At 44.4% G+C, this 22,018-nt stretch overlaps 1 protein-coding gene across 1 annotated transcript in view; it reads left to right on the top strand.

Annotated features, from left to right (window-relative positions):
* Positions 1-11,903: 11,903 nt before the first annotated feature.
* Positions 11,904-22,018, top strand: part of LOC140203630 (serine/threonine-protein phosphatase 2A 65 kDa regulatory subunit A beta isoform-like) — a 51,416-nt gene continuing 41,301 nt past the window's right edge. The window contains exons 1-5 of the mRNA XM_072269678.1: positions 11,904-11,909; positions 13,978-14,068; positions 14,160-14,260; positions 17,655-17,887; positions 19,655-19,802. Coding sequence (XP_072125779.1) covers positions 11,904-11,909; positions 13,978-14,068; positions 14,160-14,260; positions 17,655-17,887; positions 19,655-19,802 — 579 coding nt within the window. The remainder of the gene's footprint in view (positions 11,910-13,977; positions 14,069-14,159; positions 14,261-17,654; positions 17,888-19,654; positions 19,803-22,018) is intronic.

Below are 22,018 nucleotides of genomic sequence, written 5' to 3'. Positions count from 1 at the left end.
GGATGGTGAAGAATACCATTTTCACAATACCAGTAATATTATTGAAAAAAAAATAACGTTGACTTGCAGTCTATGCAGAAGTAAACATCATGGTACCTGCAGCTGCCTAAATTGACATACAGTGGCAGGAAAACGTTTGGGCACCCCGGTCAAAATTTCTGTTACTGTGAATAGTTAAGTGAGTAGAAGATGAACTGATCTCCAAAAATCATAACGTTGAAGATGAAACATTCTTTTCAACATTTTGAGCAAGATTAGTGTATTATTTTGGTTTTGTACAATTTTTGAGTGAAAAAAAGGAAAGGAGCACCATTGAAAAGTTTAGGCACCCCAAAAGATTTGAGCTCAGAGATAACTTTTACCAAGGTATCAGACCTTAATTAGCTTGTTAGGGTTATGGCTTGTTCACAGTCATCGTTATGAAAGGCCAGATGATGCAAATTTTAAAGCTTTATAAATACCCTGACTCCTCAAACCTTGTCCCAACAAACAGCAGCCATGGGCTCCTCTAAGCAGCTGCCTAGCACTCTGAAAATTAAAATAAATGATGCCCACAAAGCAGGAGAAGGCTATAAGATGATAGCAAAGCATTTTCAGATAGACATTTCCTCAGTTCGTAACGTAATTAAGAAATGGCAGTTAGCAGGAACGGTGGAGGTCAAGTTGAGGTCTGTAAGACCAAGAAAACTTTCCAAGAGAGCTACTCATAGGATTGCCAGAAAGGCAAATGAAAACCCCTGTTTGACTGCAAAAGACCTTCAGGAAGATTTAGCAGACTCTGGAGTGGTGGTGCACTGTTCTACTGTGCAGCGACACTGAAGAAATATGACCTTCATGGAAGAGTCATCAGAAGAAAACTTTTCCTGCATCGTTACCACAAATTTCAGCATCAGAAGTTTGCAAAGGAACATCTAAACAAGCCTGATGCATTTTGGAAACAAGTCAATGGTAGAATTGAGTTTTCTTCAGTTGGCAATTCTTCTAGAAGTGCCAGGATTTGTTTTCCTCAAAGACCATTTCTATATTTTAAAGATTCTTTGCTTCCTGCAGGGAGGAGGTGTGAGGCTATTTGGCTAACCATTGGTGGGAAGGTAATTTAGATTAGGAATCAATTAAAGCCAACTGTACGGACAAATGTCAACTTTCCCCTTATTATTCTTTTGCCTCGGAGAACAATTTAGAGTGATTTCTTTTTTTTAATCCTAACTTGCCCAAAGAGGTGAATATTAATACACTGGGATCACGAATGTAATTCTGTGTCGTTTTCTTTTCTGTGTACATTGGAACAAAAAGTCTGTCAGACACAACTGTTTCATTCAATAAATCACGACCCACCCCAACTGAAATTTGTGGCCAATGATTATAATCAATGATGGGAAGGTTCAAATAATGAAGTGCTTCAAATATTTGGGATAGCATGTTTTAATTAGTTTTAATCAGTGGCTGATGTCATCACAGTGGGTCATGACATCACAATGGCTGATGTCATCACAGTGGCTGATGACATCACAATAGCTGATGACATCACAGTGGCCAAATCAGAAACCATGAGAAATATTTTGGTGTTGATATCAGATAAGCACAAACTGTTGTGTCTCAGTCTTCAGCTAGGAAATAATAGAGAGCTAAAGAGGTGATAACTCCCGAACAAAATGGGGTTGGGATGGACCAGATGCTTGCTCAGGCAGGATGAAGAGGAAAGATCTCAGGTAATTCCAAACTTGTCAGCAAGTGTTCAGTGTCCAGCTGGCCCCCGTTTTTTGAACGTTCACTTTACGACTCCTCGCTGTTATGAAAGACCAAATTAGTTACTGGTTTTCGCTGACAAGAAGGTGTTTTCACTATTACAAAAAAATGCAGCGCGCATTCCGAGCAGCGAGAGTGGCGAAAATAGCGTTCAGCGTTTCTTGTGAAGCGAGCCGTTATAGAGGCAGCGCGCACGCTGAGCAGCGAAAAGTGAAATAGTGTTCAGCGTTTCTTGTGAAGCGAGCCGTTATAGAGGCAGCGCACACCCTGAGCAGCGAAAAGTGAAATAGCGTTCAGCGTTTTGTTTTGCAGCCAGCCGTTATAGAGGCAGCGCGCACCCCGAGCTGCGAGAGTGGCGAAAAGCCAAGCTTCTTCCCCGGGAACTACACTCAACATCTCAGCATTAGGCTGTCATAGCTTTGAACTGCGTGAGATTTTCACTACAATTGACAATGCTGCAATGATTGCAGAAAAGTATGACTTTAACTTTGAAAGGGCACGTAGGTTCAGGGCAGGTTTGCAGGATGTTTTGAGTGCTTACAAAGAACTGTATGATAGAAAGATGTGTGAACGTTCCAGCGTGCTGGCTGTCTTCCTGACTGCTAAGTGAAACTACACTGTACATCAGTGGTCCCCAACCTCTGGGCCGCGGCCCGGTACTGATCCGCGAAGCATGCAGTGGTGCAGCGATAGCCGGAACGCACCCAGAAAAAAGCCAAAATAAACAAGCTAATTAATTAGGTGCTGCCTGGCATGTAAATGTCGGCCCAGATCAGAGACGATGCAATCAACACCTAATTAATTAACACACATAAAAGTTGCTGGTGTACGCAGCAGGCCAGGCAGCATCTATAGGAAGAGGTGCAGTCGACATTTTGGGCCGAGACCCTTCGTCAGGACTAACTGAAGGAAGAGCTAGTAAGAGATTTGAAAGTGGGAGGGGGAGGGGGAGATCTGAAATGATAGGAGAAGACAGGAGGGGGAAGGATGGAGCCAAGAGCTGGATAGCTGATTGGCAAAAGGGATATGAGAGGATCATGGGACAGGAGGCCTAGGGAGAAAGAAAGGGGGAGGGGGGAAGCCCAGAGGATGGGCAATAATGGATGGGGTACGAGGGGGAGGTGGGGCATTAACGGAAGTTAGGGAAGTCACCGTTCATGCTATCAGGTTGGAGGCTACCCAGTCGGAATATAAGGTGTTGCTCCTCCAACCTGAGTACGGCTTCATCTTTACAGTAGAGGAGGCCATGGATAGACATATCGGAATGGGAATGGGAATGGGACGTGGAATTAAAATGTGTGGCCACTGGGAAATCCTGCTTTCTCTGGTGGACAGAGCGTAGGTGTTCAGCGAAACAATCTCCCAGTCTGCATCGGGTCTCACCAATATATAGAAGGCTGCATCGGGAGCACGGGACGCAGTATATCACCCCAGCCGACTCACAGGTGAAGTGTCGCCTCACCTGGAAGGACTGTCTGGGGCCCTGAATGGTGGTAAGGGAGGAAGTGTAAGGGCGTGTGTAGCACTTGTTCCGCTTACAAGGATAAGTGCCAGGAGGGAGATCGGTGGGGTGGGATGGTGGGGACGAATGGACAAGGGAGTCGCGTAGGGAGCCATCCCTGTGGAAAGCGGAGGGGGAGGGAAAGATGTGCTTAGTGGTGGGATCCCGTTGGAGCTGGCGGAAGTTACGGAGAATTATTTGTTGGACCTGGAGGCTGGTGGGGTGGTAGGTGAAGACAAGGGGAACCCTATCCCTAGTGGGGTGGTGGGAGGACGGGGTGAGAGCAGATGTGCGTGAAATGGCAGAGATGCGTTTGAGAGCAGAGTTGATGGTGGAGGAAGGGAAGCTCCTTTCTTTAAAAAAGGAGGACATCTCCTTCGTCCTGGAATGAAAAGCCTCATCCTGAAAGCAGATGCGGCGGAGATGGAGGATTTGCGAGAAGGGGATGGTATTTTTTCAAGAGACAGGGTGAGAAGAGGAATAGACCAGATAGCTGTGAGAGTCTGTAGGCTTATAGTAGGCATCAGTAGATAAGCTGTCTCTAGAGACAGAGACAGAAAGATCTAGAAAGGGGAGGGAGGTGTCAGAAATGGACCAGGTATTCAAGGACTCGGCAGCTAACCTCAATGAGTATGCCTCAGCTGTCACAGACTTCTTTGGAAATGCACGGAGAACTGTGTGTCTCACAAGACGATCCGGGTATTCCCTAACTGGAAACCATGGATGAATTATGAGGTCAAATCCCTTTTAAAGGCTAGGGCTGCGGCTTTTAGGTCCGGGGATACCAGTGGCTACACAGAATCCAGGCGTGAGCTCCGGAAAGCCATTAGGGGTGCCAAGAGGCAATATCGAGCCGAGTTGGAAGCCCAGGTTAACCAAAGGGATGCCAGTAGACTATGGCAGGGTCTAAATGAGATCACTGGGCACAAAGAAAAGGCTGGGAATTTCTTGTGTGATTCTTTCAAGGGTAACATGTTTGAGATGAACATTAAACTTTGAGGGTTTGGGCTAATAGGTTGCAGCAGGTTAGTGAAATATATGGAAGGATATAATGGGATGCATTGAAAGGGCAGGGAGGGGGCAATCCAGTGGACGGATGTACAGAATTTAAGTTGCTGGATGTTAAATGTTTGCAAGCTTCCTGCCCATCTAATCTTTATTTTATGAAATCAGAAAATACTAACAGCTCGGGAACTAATCTATTTCCATTCTCTTGCCCTTGTGCAGTCTGCTTCCTCAGAAGACAGTGCCCCTTCATCAAACGAAGCTGATAGAAAGACTAACACCAGCCCTAGTTTACAGTCATGCCAAGGATCCTGCAGCTCGTCTGACGAATCTGTATCCATGACACAATCAGGTATGAAGTTTCTGACAGCTATGTGTGAGCTTTTCAGTATTATACTCGGTAGGTACTCACAGAATTCCATGTAAGCACAGCTAACATTACAGCTCAGTACTGATGGGAGAGTCTCAGTAAATCTAGTTGCTCATGAAGGGTTGCAATTGTCCATATCAGCAGAATTGTATTCAGCTGCAAACTGTAATCTCGAGGCCTGGTCTATCACTCCTTTTGACCATTACTATCAAGCTAGGGACCAATGCCAGTTCAGTGGTGAGTATAGAAAGAAGTTTTACAAGTTGCATTGGGTGGATCTGAACTGGATAGAGCTGCTACACAGAACCATCAGCTTGTTAAATGGCAAAAGCAGCATGCAGTAAACAGATGCATCACACACAATGCTGGAGGAACTCAGCAGGCCAGACAGCATTAAAGGAAAAGAGTAAACAATCGATGTTTCAGGCCGAAAACCTTCACGACTGGAACGGAAGGAAGAAGGAGTCAGAAAAAGAAGGTGGGGGAAAGGAAGGAAGAGATACAAGTTGGCAGGTGATAGGTGATACTGGGAGAGATGGAGCGGTTAAAGTAAAGAGCTGGGAAGTTGATTGGTGAAAGGGGTAAAGGGTTAGAGTAGGGGGTATTTGATAGGAGAGGACAGAGGACCATTGAAGAAGGGAAGGAGGAGGAGCCCCAGTGGGAGGTGATGGGCAGGTAAGGAGATGAGGTGAGAGAGGGAAACGAATGGAGAGGAGGAGGAGGCAGTTACTGGAAGTTTGAGAAATTGACGTTTGTGCCATCAGGTTGGAGATCACCCAAACAAAAAATAAGCTCTTTGCCGCTCCAACCTGAGGGTGGCCTCACAGTGACAGGAGACCATGGACTGACATAATGGAATGGAAAGTAGAGTTGGAATGGCTGGCCACCGGAAAATCCCGCTTTTTGTGGCAGATGGAGCGAAGCTGCTTGACAAATGTCTCCCAGTCTGGTCTGATCAATATATAGGAGGCAACACTAGATACTATAGGTGATCCCAACAGACTCACGGGTGAAGTGTCGCCTGGCGTGGAAGGGCTGTTTGAAGCCCTGAATGGTAGTGAGGAAGGAGGTGTAGGGGCAGGTGTGGCCCTTGTTCTGCTTGCAAGGATAAGTGCCAGGAGGGAAATCAGTGGGGAGGGATGAGTGGACAAGGGAGTCGTGTAAGGAGTGATTCCTACGGAAAGATGTGCTTGGTGGTGGGCTCCCTTTGGAGATAGCAGAAGTTGCAGAGAGTTACGTGCGGGATGCAGAGGCTTGTGTGGTGATAGGTGAGGACAAGAGGAACCCTATCCTTCGTGTGGCGGCAGGTGGAAGGGTTCAGGGTGATTTGTGCAATGTGGTTGAGGGCTACGTTGATAGTGGAGGAAAGGAAGCCCTTTTCTTTGAAGAAGGAGGATATCTCAGTTGTTCTGGAATGAAAAGCTTCATTCTGGGAGCAGATGCAGTGGAAATGGAGGAACTGAGGCCAGGGAATGGCATTTTTGCAAGTGATAGGGTGGGAAGATGTCTTGTCCAGAGAGCTGTGAGAGTCAGTGGGTTTGTAAAGAGTATCAGCAGATAAACTGTCTCCAAAGATGGAGACGGGGATCGAGAAAGGGGAGAGAGGTGCAAGAAGTGGGCCAGTTGAGGGCAGTGTGGAAATTGGAGAAAGTTGAGGAAATTGATGAGCTCAGCATGGGTGCTGGAAGCAGGACCAATGCAGTTATCTTTGTAGCGTAGGAAGAGTTGTGGAGTGATGCCCGTTTAGGTTCGAAACATGGACTGTTCCACAACTGTTAACTCTCTTCCGTAGCTGTTGCCTAGCCTGCTGAGTTCCTTCAGCATTTTCTGGGTATTACTTTGGATTTCCTATATCTGCAGATTTTCTCATCTTCAATGAAGAGTTCAGCAGTTCCCCAACCAATGGATCTGATCAAAGTTCTGCCACCCTGGTTCACACAGTCGTGATGGTGATAGGTTAGCTAACATGAGGACACTTCTCCAGTGAAGATCCCCACCTTCAATTAAACCAGAGCCTGGAATGAACTTTGTGAAACTATATTCAACTCGAAGAACTGAGTGAATGATGCATCTGTGCTTCCTCCCAAAGTCCTCACTGTTATAATGGTAGTTTTCAGCCAAATCAAAGAATGAGCGAGTAGCAGGAACAGCAATAATAATGAAAATGGACAACCTCCGATGTGTCGTGCTTAAAGTTGCACTTCAGAACTAAATGCCTAGCAAGCCAAGCATATCCAGTACAGGTCTGTCAGTGGCAACTACATGTCCCTAGTTACGTTCTATCCACCAAAAACAGAGTATATCCGATCTGGCTAATTACTGTCCTATCATAAAAGTAATGGGAGGTGTCACCAACTGTGCTCTTAAGGGACATTTGCTCTTCAGTAATCTGTTCCCCCATGCCCATTTTGACTTTCCAGGGTCAGAGTTAGTGCAGTATTTACAGGTGATTTGAGTGACTGCCTTTAATGAGTGTATTTGACAGGGTGTGGGATTAAATAGCCCGAATCAAATTGAACTCTGGAAATCAACATGAAAACTCACTGGCAAGATTTGTACCACACAAAGGAAAAGGTTTAAAAGCAGTGGTCAGTGAGTTCTAACTTTGGTTAGTGAAATGCTGCGTGTAATCTATTTTGCAGCAAGTGTTTCTCTGCCTATTGATGCAATGCTCACCATTAGCTTCCATTTTTTTAAAAATCTGATTTTATATTTAAATTGTTTCCTGATGTTTCCCTGCTTATGATCTCAATGAGTCCACAACTGTATTTGCTGTTGAGAGTGTGAGCCACGTCTCCAACGAGGCCGTGACTCTGGCCGGTCAGTGTCCGACGAGGTTGGGGCTTTATGTGCGTAATTGGTATTTTGGGGGATATCAGTATTTCTTTCCTTCCCTGTTTGCCCTTCATCTGTCGGCTTACTGGGCCAATTAAGAAGACATTTAAGAGTCTATTGCCTTGCTCAGCTGTGTGTTAGTAGTATTCTGAGCTTTAAGAGTGCATTTAGTGAGTTATGGATCTGATTGCACTGTACAGTGACAGCTTTTGATTATATTTACGGGAGAATGGTACCAGGAGGACAGTGTCAAAATCAAAATGCATTTCCTGTCACTGGGGATCTCAGGACATGTGTGATAAACAAAACAAAATCGTATGTGAGAGTTTCCATTTAATTCTGGCAGCTATTAATGCATTGAATCAGGTGGATTTTAATTCGAAATTTAAGCTTCAAGTCGCAATAAATGAATAGAAACTGAGTAAAATTGTTAGTTGATTTCACTCTGCTGAGGTATGTATTTTGAATGATAAATAATTGGTTGAATTGGAAGCTACTACCTATTATAACATTGATTTGATTGCATCCTGAACAGAGAAAGCATCTGAGCAGAGTGATATCGAGGGCAGGATTCATGCACCTAAAGATGATCTGAGGAAACATAAACCTATTGTAAACAAATTGAAGAAAGGGCAGAAGCTTCGGAAGGAGAGATTGAAGGCACAGGAGGTCAGTCTCATTAACGAACTAAGGGTAAGATTGTCGTCGTACTCACCTTGACTGCCCTGCCAGTCTTTGATTAGGGCAATAAGAACGTTGTATGTATATACTACCCCAAAATCAATTTGCTATCCACAATATTCATTTTTTAATTTGGAAAATTGTTGAGGAAATTCAGTAACACACATCAAAGTTGCTGGTGAATGTTTATGTGTGTTGCTTGAAATCCTAGCATCTGCAGATTTCCTGGTGTTTGAGGAAATTAAGTACATGATTATTCAAAGGACTTGATCTACCTTTATTCTTTTTGTTTCTGTTCCATTGCTGGAAAATCCTTTATATCACCCTCAACTCATTCTTAAGGCCCTTTGCATTGCTATATTGCTTCTGACTTTCAAGAGTCTTTGAAAAGTATGCAGCATTCCATAGTGCGTTCGGTTGTCTTTCCCCAGTTGCTGCTATTCTCCTGCTTTGTATCTGCTATGTTAAAGCAGCAGGAGGCAATGCTTTCTGAAAGTTTGGGGAAATCTGCATTGTTGCAGTCTTTACAATTTATTTTTTACAGCATTTAGCCAAATTGATTTGCCATCCTCTGAATATTTTCAGTTGTCAGCCTTGATTAATTGACCAACTAAAATTGGATTTATTAAGTTGAAAATGCTTTTGCTGATTTGTTGAGTTTGCAGCCACTGTCTTCGTATGCCGATGGAAAGCTGTTTCCAATATCCTGAGACATATGTGAATTTTGGACTGTACTTCATATTGGTTTCCTTCAGGTTTTGGTGTTTTGTTAATTGTGGCTGGTTGGTGGGTGGGTGAGCTGTAAATATTTTGTGTGTAAGGTGGGGTTGGGGGTTTCGATGTTACTGTGACTGGTCTGTTTTGCAGGCGAGGGGGTCGGGGATTGTTATTGTTTCTTTTCTTTGTCGTACTGATGGTGGGGAGAGTTGGTGTCTTTTCTTTCATCAACTCTCATGGTCTTTCTGTATTTCAGGGCTATCTGGAGAAGACAAGTATCAGAGTTGTACGTGCATACTTTGACAATAAAATGAAGCTTTGAACATTTCACCGTTTTCTTTCTCTTGTATTACCAGTCCTGTGATGAATCGATTAAAAGGACTCCAGCAAAACTAAGCAAAGTGTCCAGTTCCACCAAACCACAAATCAAAACCCCTTCCTCCATTGCTGCTGAGAAGCCCAAGGCTGAACCACTTTCTCTACAAAGGTAATGTCACTGGGCAATACAGCCTTAGTTGGAAAAGGACTTCTCAGAATATTGGTAGTGTCACTGTTTTATAAGCTAAACATAATGGGATGCCTTCTCCCCTATTGAAAGTACTTATTTTTAAATTAGGTTGCACGTGACTGTTGTTCATTTATTTAGCAGACTTCTTTAAAGAGTAGTACAGTATTTTCTACTGAGGAGGTGGAGCATGAAACAATGACAGTGACTTTTGAAATATTATTTCAGTAATTTTGTTTCTCTCTTTTTAGAAACTGCTTCACCTGCTGAATATTTTGTCATTCTCTTTACATTTCCAGCATCTGTGATATTTTGATTTCTGTTTTCAAAAAGTTTACTAAATTTCTAGCAGGTTTTCTTTCAAGAGCTGATTGTTCCATCCAGTGACATAATTCATTCTATTCTGCAGTTTAATGATAATCTATGATATTTGCTGTGCTCCTGAGTCTGTGGGATTTGGCTCAGAAATGTTGTGAGTGGCTTGCTGTAACACGCACGGAATCAGGCAGAATTTGTGAAAAGAAAAGCAGTCTGCAATGTCGATCTGCGATCCTTCGTCACTGCAAAATTCCAAAGACAATATGATATTTATCTGCCAAGCTCTTAAGCTCAAAATTAGTTTTCTACTTTTTGTTTTCAGGGCTGAATCTGAAAAGAGCTGGAAATCGCTTCCTGAGGGTGAAGGATCTAATGTGTCATTGAGTTGCTTTGTTAAAAAGGGTACGTCTGCATCTCAAAATGTTCTCTCTGTAAACACCTGAGATGACACATTCCAAAAACACTTGATAAAAGAAAGTTTTTTAAGTTGAAAGTTTACAAGTATAAACACTTTTAAAAATTAGTTGAACAACTAAATTGTGTTTCTAAAAATAAAACCTACCTGCCTATTTCCTAAGCCAAGCTCATAGAACCATAAAAATAAATATGTTGGGAATTGCATCTGTGATGGTCAAGAAAAGAGCTACCCATTCTAATTCCACGTCCTACCTCAGGCTCTGTAGCCCAGTTGATCACAGCGCTTCAGATATTCATTTACTTTTTAAATATGAGGGGAATTTATGCCTTGGAAGTATTTCAGATCCCTCTACCATCCTCTGAGTGAAAATACTTTTAATACTACTAGCAGTTACGATGGACCTCAGTTTTTTTTTAATCCCCCTGTTCAGGAAATAAGCCCTTCTCATTTCTGCCATTTGATCCTCCCAATTTTATACATCTCAAGACTAGAAAACAACCCAAGCTTATCCAATCTTTCCTCCATAGCTACAATTTTCCAGGCTTAACATTATCTCTTGTAAGACCGACCTGGGCTCCCACAATCCAGGCTATTCATATGGTACGGTATTGAAGGATTACTCTACCAATAGAGATGCAATGGTAACCGGAAACCTGTCTGGTTTTATCAATGTAACAGATAATGTAGTCCTAATTTTAAAAAGAAGTAGGAAGTGTTCTTCCTCCAGTTCTTGCCAATGTTTTTCTGGCAACCGACACTTAGAACATTATCTGGTCTGCAATCTCTCCATCACTTCAATCACTTTCAGTTACTTGGCCCAGATCACTTTATTTTCACTATGGGTTTAGTGTTTATACATTTTCATCCCCTTCCAGGAAGTCCTTAATGTTCTGCTTCTTTCTAGACAACAGACCTCATCAGTTCCCCTTCATCACCATCTTTCCTCACCTGGTAGAACTAGTTCTTACTCTCAAGTTTGACTTAGGTTTCTCCCACTTTCTCCAAACTAAAGGTGAAGCCTCGGACAGTTGCATGGGCCCCAATTAAACATGCCTTTTCAGCAGTTATATGGGACAATCCACGTTTCAAGCCTTCACTAGTAACGCCTTGGCTTCCTGCATATGGCGTGCACGCAGTAGCTTCATTTCGGGTACAGTGAACCAGATGCCCGATATGTTAACTCCACCTGCTCTCCTTGCTGATCTCCAGGGTCCCAAGCTTAAACCTCTCAGGCTGGGGATTGCCCTGCAGGTGATAGGGCATGGTCCTCAATTTCTCAACTCCCAGCATGCCCAGTAACTCGTAGATGAGTCTACTCTCGAAGTCCCATCCCTGGTCGCTATGTATCCGCCTGGGGAAGGCCATAATGCATGAAATACTTCTCCCATAACACTTTTGCCACCGTAGTCGCCTTCTGGTCCTTGATAGGAAAAGCCTGAGCATATCCAGTGTAGTGGTCCGTGTTGCTGGCATCGGGTTCTATAGACAGGAAATCCATACACACCAGGTCCAGGAGCCCTGCACTCTGCAGGTATGACAGAGGAGCTGCCTGCACAGGCAGTGTCTTCCAGCGTATGCAGCGAATGCACGACTTGCAGTCCTCTTCAACCTCCAACTTCATTCAGGGCCAGAAAAACCATAGGTCTTGTCCACCCCCAAATGTCCAGGATCATCATGAAGTGAACTCAACGCAATGCTCCGATACTTCTCAGGCAGAACCAGCTGGCAACGCCGAGGTCGGTCCGGGGCTGACATGGCCGGTATAAAATTTGGTTCTTTAACTTCAAACGAGGCTATTCTCTCAGTAATGGAGGTACTGAAGCTGGTTTTGTCTTCTCCGCCTGCGCCATATCCCCCTTTCCAAATACATACCAGATAGTGCCAGTGCCCGGATCACCTCACTGAGCAGCTGCCACTCCTCCAGAACTCAATTCCGGCAGCTGCTTGCTCTTCAGAGCAGTCAGGTTACAGTAAACTGGAGGTAGGGCATCATCAGAAGCCCCCAAATGATCCACTGCTCGATCCGCCCTTTCCTTTTCGTCGGCCTTCACGGTGATGGCAAACTGACACATGGCCTTTATAACCCTTATTTTGTTGTGTGGTTAGTAGAGAAACCAAATATAAAAGACAAAGACGCCACTCTTGTTAAAGTTAACAGTTTGTGCACAAAAATCTTTGGAGCTCACGCCTCCGGTGTTCCTCCTCAATGACCTCCGCCGAAACGTTGCCAACCGCTGGACCCTCGAATTCCCGTAGACTCCGTCCGGTGATCACCGAGCACTCCCCGCACTCGTTCTACCTCCTCACTCGCCTCGACCGAAAAACCACAAAAGCTCGGTTCCCAGACAAACAAGATAGAATAATGTGTCTCTCATTTGGTTAGTTCCCTGTTATCTGTAGTTAAAACCCAAATATCGCAGCTACAGAGAAACTATTACATCAGCAGTTAGCATTACAGAGACGCCATTTCATTAGCCTTAGCAGTTAACATTACCAAGAACCCTACATGTGTTAGTCGGTATGTGTTCTAAGACTGGGGCTCTCAGTACATGTGTGATAAACAAAACAAAATGGTATGTGAGAGTTTCCAATTAATTCTGGCAGCTATTACTGCGTTGAATCAGATAGATTTTAATTGGAAACTTAAGCTTCAGGTAGCGATAAATGAATAGAAACTAAGTAAAATTGTTAGTTGATTTCTCCCTGCTGAGGTGTATATTTTGAATGATAAAGAATTGGTTGAATTGGAAGCTACTACCTATTATAACTTTGATTTGATTGCATCCCTAACAGGGACAGCATCTGCCAAGAGATCTAGTGTAGACAAATTGAAGGAAGTGCATGAAAAGTATCAGGAGGAGAGATTGAAGGCACAGGAGGCCAGACTCAGTAAAAAACTAGAGGTAAGATTATTGTTATACCTTCTTACCTTGACTGTCCTGCCAGTCTTTGATTAGGGCAATAAGAAAGTTGTCTGTATATACTACTCCAAAATCAATTTGCTATCCACAATATTCATTGTTTAATTTGGAAAACTGTTGAGGAAATTAAGTATATGGTTATTCAAAGGACTTGATCTAGCTTTATTCTTTTTGTTTCCGTTCCATTGCTGGAAGATCCTTCATATCACCCTCAACTTATTCTTAAGGCCCTTTGCATTGCTATATTGCTTCTGACGTTCACAAGTTTTTGAAAAGTATGTAGCTCATTCCACACTCTCACCACCTTCTGAGTGAAGAAATTCCCCCCTCATGTTCTCCTTAAACCTCTCACCTTTCACTCTTAAACCATGGCCTCTGGTTGTAGTCCCACCCAACCTAAGTGGCAAAAATCTGCTTGCATTTACCCTAGATCCTTCATACCTCTGTCAAATCTCCTCTCAATCTTCTATGTTCCAAGCAATAAGGGCCTAACCTATTCAATCTTCCCTCATAACTCAGGTCCTCCAGTCCTGGCACCATCCTTCTAAACCTTCTCTGTACTCTTTCAACTTTACTGACATCTTTCCTGTGGGTGGGCAGCTGAAAGTGCACATGACACTCCAAATTAGGTCTTACTACTGTCTTATAGAATTTCAACATAACATCCAAACTTACCTTGATTTATGAAGCCCAAGGTGCCAGAAGCTTTCTTCATGACCATATCTACCCATGGTACCACTTTCAGTGAATTATGGTCCTGTATTCATGGAAATGGATGACCAAAGCAGAGGCTCGGCATCTGTAGAAAGAGAAACCATTTAATGACTGGGCTCGGGACTTGTGCTGACGAGAATAATGTTGTGCGGTGCCCAGTGGAGTGGCCAGTAATATCTTTTTTTTTCCAGAATTCTGTTCCGGGTTGGATGGCATTGATCAATTTCATTTCTTTCCTTTCCCCAGTCACGGTTGAACAACATAAAGCAACTGTCCACAATTGCCTTGGCCTTGGGGGTAGAGCATACCCGGAATGAGCTGCTCCCACTTCTGACTGGTAGGTACAAAGCTGCGTGTGGTTGGGCTGCTTCGGTTTGAACAATCGCCTCTCAGAGTCACCTTGCCACTGATTTCTCGTCTAGATGCAGACACCATTTTCGATGAAGACGAGGCACTGCTGGCATTAGCGGAGCAACTAGGGAGCTTCACGGTGCTCGTTGGCGGACCGGAGTATGTTCACTGTTTGCTGGTAAGAGCGGTCGTACATTTACAAAGCACTGCACAAGACGGACACGCGGTTAATGCCATTGAAGTGGTATTACTGTCTTAATAAAGGTTAATTTCCAGAAGATGATTCTCAAAGCAGCAGGGTACCACAGGCAATGATAAAGTAAGTGACTTTATAATGAGTCATAGAAAAGTTCAGCACATGTTCCCCTTAAACATTTCACCTTTCACCCTTAACCCATGACCTCTAGCTGCAGTCTCATCCAACCTCAGTGGACAATGACTGCTTGCATTTACCCTATCTAAACCCCTCATAATCTTGTCTCCTTCTGTCATATCTCTTTGCAATCTTCTATGTTCCAAGTTAAAAAGAAGTCCTAACATATTCAATCTTTCCATATAACTCAGGTCCTCCAAACCCGGCAATGGCCCTGTAATCTTTCTTTGTTATGATGGGTTGCATGAATGAGGGGTAAACGGACACATACAGAACCCTCTCTGCTTTTATTGTTTGCAATAAAATCTTTGAGGCAGATGAGGCTTTGTGCCACCCCAACACATTTGTGGGCACGAGAAAGTCTGCAGATGCTGGAAATCCAAATCAACTCTCACAAAACGCTGGAGGAACTCAGCAGCTCAGGCAGCGTCTGTGGAAAAGAGTAAGCGGTCGATGTTTCTGGCCGAGACCCTTCTTCAGGACCTGGTTGAAATATTGGAGGGGTGTATCATTGAGAATTGCTACAGTGAAGTGTAGTTACTCTACCCCTGATCCAGGTTCACCCACGCAGCCTGTTGGAAAACATACACGGACTGATACCGTCCCCCGAACACTGAAACCTCTGCTCTGTATTGACCAAATATACGTTCAACATGAGCCCAACTGGGGGAAACAAAACACAGATTTTAATGCCCAGATGCAATGGTCCTATGCATTAAATATTTATTTAAAATAACATACTTGTATTGTTTTTAAATACCCGTAATGGGGAACAAGATTCTGAAATTAAATAACGAGGGCCTCAGGCTATTACAGGGCATAGATCAAATTGAAATGATTTTCAGTGATCAGTTCATCATAGGACAATTCAGAATTAAAACAATGAAATCAATTTATGAAACCACCAAAGTAGCTCGATCAATGAGGTTTAACCAGGATGCTGCCTGCTTTAGAGGAAGTGCTGCAACTTTATCAGACTCTGGGTGGGCCACGTCTGGAGTATTGCATGCAGTTCTGATTGTCCCACTATAGGAAAGATGTTGGGGCTTTGGGGTCGATGCGGAAGAGGTTCGCCAGAATGTTGCCTGGTTTAGAGGACGTGTGATCATGAGAGCTGGATAAACTTATGTTGTTTTCTCTGAAGCGCTGGAGGCCGAGGGGAGATCTGCTAGAGGTTTGTAAGATTATGAGGAGCATGTGCATAGATTAAGTAAAGAGGAGTATCTGTTTCCCAGGATTTAAATGTCTAATACCAGAGGTATGCATTAAAGGTGAGAGTGGGTAGGTAGGTTCAAGGGGGATGTGAGGGGTAAGTTTTTTTTACCATCAGAGTGGTGGATGCCTGGAATACATTGACTGGTATGATGGTAGAGACTTTTCAGAGACTTTTGGATAGGCGCATGGGTATGAAAAAGATGGAGGGAGATGGACATTGTGTAGGTAGGAGGGATTAGTTCTTGGTGGTTTTTGATTTTCTTTTTAGCTGGTTCAGCACAACATTGTGGGCCGAATGGCCTGTTTCTGTACTTTACTATTCCATGTTTTACTTTATTGATTGCAGTGGTTTCAAATTAGACACTCCAGCGTCAGTATGTTGCGTATAGAGTGTGTACGTTCTTTTGTATTGATACTCCTTTCAAAAATGTTTTCTTTTTGTGTAAAATTACCTGCGAGTACAGGCAGAGAATTCTTAAAGCATTTACGTAAGGAATCCAATTTGCTCATGTGTGGGTGGGGGCTGTATATAAAATATCACAAACTTTTAGCAGTGTTTCTTGAAGAACGCTGAGATGGCGTGGCTTTGTATTATAGAAAATAGCAATTCAGAAACGTTTTCTCGGAGCCCCTGTGATGCCTGCAATTCTAAACTGAAACGTGGGCACAGTTGTTGTTTGAATAGTTATATAAGATATAGGTGCAGAGTTAGGCTATTTGGCCCATCGATCCATTTTCCCCTCTCAGCCCCAATCTCCTGCCTTCTCCCTGTATCCTTCCATGCTGCGATTAATCAAGAGTCTTATCAATTTGTCTTTCAATCATGGCTGATCCTTTTTTCCCCTCCTCTGCCCCACTCCCCAGTCTTCTCCCAGTAACCTTTGATGCCATGAACCTATCAAGAACCTATCAACCTCTGCCTTAAATATACCCAATGACTTGTCCACCACAGCCACCTGTGGCAGAGAATTCCACATATTCACCACCCTCTGGCTAAAGAAATTCCTCATCATTTTCATTCTAAAAGCATATCCCTCTATTCTGGGGCTGTGCCCTCTAGCCTTAGACTCCCCTGCCATAGGAAACATCCTCTCCACATCCACTCTATTCAGACCTTCCAACATTTGATAGGTTTCAATGAGGTCTCTTCTCATTCTTCTGAACTCCAGCGAGTACAGGCCCAGAGCCATCAAAGGCTCCTCACGTGACAAGCCTTTCATTCCCAGTATTATTTTTGTGAATCTCCTTGAAACTCTGCACACTGTCAGCACCTCCTTTCTTAGATGAGGGGCCCAAATCTCCTCATAATACTCTAAATGATGCCTCACCAATACATTATAAAACCTTAACATTACATCCCTGCTTTTATATTCTAGTCCTCTCGAAATGACTGCTAACATTGCATTTGCCTTCCTCAGCCTGCAAGTTAACCTTTAGTGAATGCTGCACGAGGACTCCCAAGTCCCTTTGCACCTCGGATTCTTGAATTTTCTCCCAATTTAGAAAGTAGTTTACACTTTTATTTCTTCTAACAAAGTGGATGACCATGGACTTCCCTCAAACTTTGGCAAAATTATTCTGACAGGCAGCTTCATGTTTATTTGCATATTAAAACCTCATAGGATGAACAATTATTGGTACTTAATTTGAAGATGAAATAGTAATTACTGGTAATTAGGAATGTGTCAGTGTAATTTCCATTTAATATTAGTACAGAGTTTTCTGGTTAGGAACCTTGGGAATTTCTGTGATTGAGAAAATATGTCCTTTGATTTATACAGTTTTTGGTAGTTTGTGTTTTGTCCTCCAGCACGGCTCTATATTCTTCTGCCTTTAAATGTTTCTCTGTCTCATTTTCTTTATGAGAATTCCTAATTCTCAGCAATGTAAGAATTTATCTTAAAGATTGTTTCTAAATATTGTGTTTCTTAGAAGTAGAGTAAAAAGAAGATGTGTTTCAGTTTAATTCTTTCCCACTAATCAGCCTCCCTTGGAGAACCTGGCAACGGTGGAAAAATCGGTAGTACGAGATAAAGCCATCGATTCACTGCGAGCCATCTCACACGAGCACTCTCCTGCAGACCTAGAAGTCCACTTTGTGCCACTGGTCAAGCGCCTGACTTGTGGTGACTGGTTCACGTCCAGGACTTCGGCATGCAGCCTTTTCAGTGTCTGCTACCCTCGGGTATCCAGCTGTGTAAAGACCGAGCTGCGTCAGTAAGTACTTTCCTCCCTTGGAATGCTGGAGATGAACATGATTGAAGTTGGCTAGGAATATTACAGTATTATTGTAGAAAATCTACATCCTGTAGTATCGCTCATTATGTACCGTGTCGTATGGTGTGGGCGATCGTGGGTCTTTCCGTGGACAGGATTGTTCTTGGCGAAGTTTTCTACACAAGTGGTTTGCCATTGCCTTCTTTCTGGGCAGCGTGTGTCTTTACAAGACGGGTGACCCCCAGCCCATTATCAATACGCTTCAGAGACTGTCTGCCTGGTGTCAGTGTCAGGAGTTGAGATCTGCACCTGCTGCTCATACAACCGTCCACCACCTGCTCCCACGGCTTCACGTAGTCCTGATCGGGGAGGCTAAGCGGGTGCTACACCTTGCCCTAGGGTGACCTGCAGGCTAGTGGAGGGAAGGAGTGCCTTACACCTCCTTTGGCAGGGACGTATTTCCTTCCTGCCACCCAATTTCGGTATAATTTGGTTTTATTGGCGATAAGATGCTACCACCATGGTGGACGGGACCTTGTTTTAACTGAGTGGGTAGAAGTTTCTAGTTTAGAGAATAATCAGCCCCAAAATAGCACAGAAAGTGTGGCATTTTTGTTTTTAATGACATAAACTGAAGGTTTTTTGTGTGTTTTTAGTGAGGAAGGAGCAAAAGCCGAGGCGCATCATAGTGGAGTGGTGCTCATCGCTTACTCTCGGCTGTGGGGTTGAAGTGGCCTTGTCATTTACAAAGGCGTGCTCTTTTTGAGAGCCGTGTCTTGTCAAGCCTGTTGCTCTGCTTCAGGGCCATTTTGATTAATCTGGCGCGCAGAGGATTTCACTTGTTCGGAGGTGTTTGAGTTTTGTCGGACGAGAAGGTTGCTTTGGTAACTGTGTGCCCCTGCAGTCCACAACCAATGGCTCTGTTCTGCTCCAAGTGCGGGAGTCCCACATCTGGGGTTCAGTTCCAGCCGCTTTACTCCCTGAATTAAAATTTTTTGTGGTGTCATTTGTGTAAACTTTCAGATACAGTCAGTTGTTTCAGAAAAAGACAGGGCTGTATGGTGGGGAAATTCTAGGCAGCTTCTAGAGTAGGTTACGTGGTCAGCACAACATTGTGGGCTGAAGGGTCTGTAATGTGCAGTAAATTTCTATATTCTGTTGCTATCTTGAAGTATTTCTCAGGATAAAATCTGAATACCACAAATATTGGATTTTTGGGTGGTGTGGTGGAGATGCGTCTCTACCAAAGGAGGTGTAAGGCTTCCTTCTGCTGGTCTGCAGGCCACCCTTGGGCAAGGTGTAGCTCCTGCTTCGATACCATCGACCCCTCCCGACCGCCCCCGCCCCGATCAGGGTCAGGTGAAGCCATGGGGTCAGGTGGTGGATGAGCAGCCGGTGCAGATCACAAGTCCCGGTTATGCGACACCTGACGCCAGGTAGACAGTTTCTGAAGTGCATTGATAATGGGCTGGGGGTCACCCACCTTGTACAGACACACACTGCCCAGAAGGCGGAAATGACAAACCACTTCTGTAGAAAACTTTACGGAGAACAATCAGGGTCATGGAAAGACCGTGACCACCCATAGCATATGACACAGCACATAATGATGATGGGTTTAGCAAAATATTTTAGTAGCTTCTGATTTGGAAACATTAATTGCAAAAATGTCAATTTTTAGTGCTTGTATTTCTGCTTGCGAATTGTTAAGTTCTGCATCAATGGGCGACTACTCCTATGTGACCTTTAATTTTATTTTTTCTGCAGACTTTTCCACAGCTTGTGCTCAGATGACACACCAGTGGTCCGCCAGGCAGCAGCATCAAAGTTGGGTGAATTTGCAAAGGTTGTGGAGCTGGAGTTTTTGAAAAGTGACATTATACCCCTCTTCACTTCCCTGGCTTCTGATGAGCAGGTATGTAGTTGTAGAGCAGATACTGGGGTGGCAGCGGGAAGTCGAATTGAAGTGGGTGGCCATTGGGATACCCCGGCTGTCGCAGCGGAACCAGAGAAGGTGCTCGTTGAAGAAGCCGCCCCCCCAACCCCATCTGTGTTGGTCCTCCGATGTCGAGGAGGCCACGGCAGGAGCTCCAGATACAGCGAATAGCCCCGAGAGGAAAGCACCGCTTCGCCTGCAAGAACTGTTTGCAGCCCTGAACGGAGGCAAATGGGCGAGTGTAGACCTTGTCTTGCTTTCGGGGAGAGCGGCGAGGATGAATGAGTGGCGTGGAACCCTGAAGGGTGGGGTGGGTGAAGGGGGGTGTGATTAGTGGCAGAGGCCCCTTGCAGATAGCGGAGGATTGAGATTAGTCTAGGAGTCTATTGTGGGTGGTGGGGGCTACAGACACTGCTGCGCTGGAAAGGCTTGTGGGGTGGGAATGCAGGTGACGTGGATGAGGGAAGCGTGGATTATAGTGAAGAAAGGTGATCTTATTCCCCATGGCTTGTCATGATTTATCTTGCTGAAGCTGCTGCTGTCACCTTGGCTTTATGTCACATGTGTATCAATTGCTTGTACTGAGGAGCCTCTGTATCCCACACGTCATGGCAGTGTGTGAAATAACGGAGAGCACTTGGCTCATTCCGGTCACAGGCTGTCTGTCATTCCGCTCACTGGAGCAATTGCATGATTTCACACCTCCCCCCCCAACATTACCGCTTGCATTTTACTGTATGGATGAGCTGGAGGTGGGAAAGATTAGTACGGATGGTGTGTCCGTGGCAAAGAACTGAGTTGCATCCGGTTAATACGTCCATGTACTCAATATGCTACGCCTTGTTAATGCCACTTCCTGCTTGCAAAGTTTCTGTTGTCGTAGTCTGCACCATCTGTTCACCTTTGTAACCGGGGTTCACAACCCTCTTTTACGCCATCGACCCCCTACCATCAACCGAGGGGCCCCAGGTTGGGAGCCTCTGCTTTATAAAGTTCCTTTGTCCACAGCAGATGGAAGCAGTGCCTGTCAATCTATTGGCATGATTACACCATTCCAGTACTCCAGCTGGAGATGCTCCTCCAAGAAGGTGGTTATCTTGAGGCTTTTGCCTGAAGAGCGAACTGTTTAATCAGTGTGTGTCCTTTCATATTCCTCCAACCTCAAGTATCCCGGGCAAAAGGCTTGACGCAGTCCGCAGTATCCTCGTGTACTAAGGAGCCAGAGTCGTACAGAAATGGTACGCTGAAGGGGAGCTGGGATGGACACTTTGACCCTCACCTAGCTTCTGGTTAACGGTTGGACGTGTGCTCCTTGGTGTTGAGGAAGCTTCTCTTCTGGTTACTGTCCAGTGACTCCTGGAAATAAACCTTCACATCTGTAGCCAAGGAGATGTTCACACTTGCTCCAGGTTCAGACCCCACCAATGATGGCTAGCGTATCAAAACAAGGATGCAATGTTCACATTTTATAAGGCTTCACTTGGAATATTGAAGGTAGTTTTGGGCCCCTTATCTAACAAAGGGTTTGCCAAGACAGGAGTGGGTTCAACGGAGGGTCACGAAAGTGATTGAAAGGTCCAGGATTGAAAGGCTTGTCGTTCAAGGAGCATTCGATGGCTCTGTTCCTGTAGTCATTTGAATTCAGAAGAATGAGGGGGAGGGATCTCATTGTAACCTGTCAAATACTAAAAGGCCTCTAGAGTGCATATGGGGAGGATGTTTTTTATGGTGGGACAGCCTAAGACCAGAGGAAGCAATCTCAGAGCAGAGGTTTGTCCATTTAGAATGGAGATGAGGAAGGATTTCCTTATCCAGAGAATCTGTGGAATTCATTGTCACAGAGGAGAAGTCATTGGGTATATTCAGGGCAGAGAGGTTGATAGATTCTTGATTAGTCAGGGCATGAGAAGTGACCTGGTTGAAGCGTGTAAGATGATAAGAGGTATTAATTGTGTGGATAGCCGGAGACTTTTTCCCAGGGCTGAAATGGCTAACATGAGGGGGCATAGTTTTAAGGTGCTTGAAAGTAGGTATAAGGGGGACGTCAGAGGTAAGTTTCTCACCTAGAGAGTGGTGGGTGTGTGGAATGCACTGACAACAAAGGTGGTAGAGATGGATACAGGGTTTTTTAAGAGACTCTTAGATAGGTACATGGAGCTTAGGAAAATAGAGGGCTATGCGGTAGGGAAATTCTA

Source organism: Mobula birostris, chromosome 10 (assembly GCF_030028105.1).
Source record: "Mobula birostris isolate sMobBir1 chromosome 10, sMobBir1.hap1, whole genome shotgun sequence".
In the NCBI taxonomy this organism is placed as follows: domain Eukaryota; kingdom Metazoa; phylum Chordata; class Chondrichthyes; order Myliobatiformes; family Myliobatidae; genus Mobula; species Mobula birostris.
The sequence above is the reverse complement of the archived record's forward strand: the minus strand, read 5'-3'. Positions and strand labels throughout refer to the sequence as shown.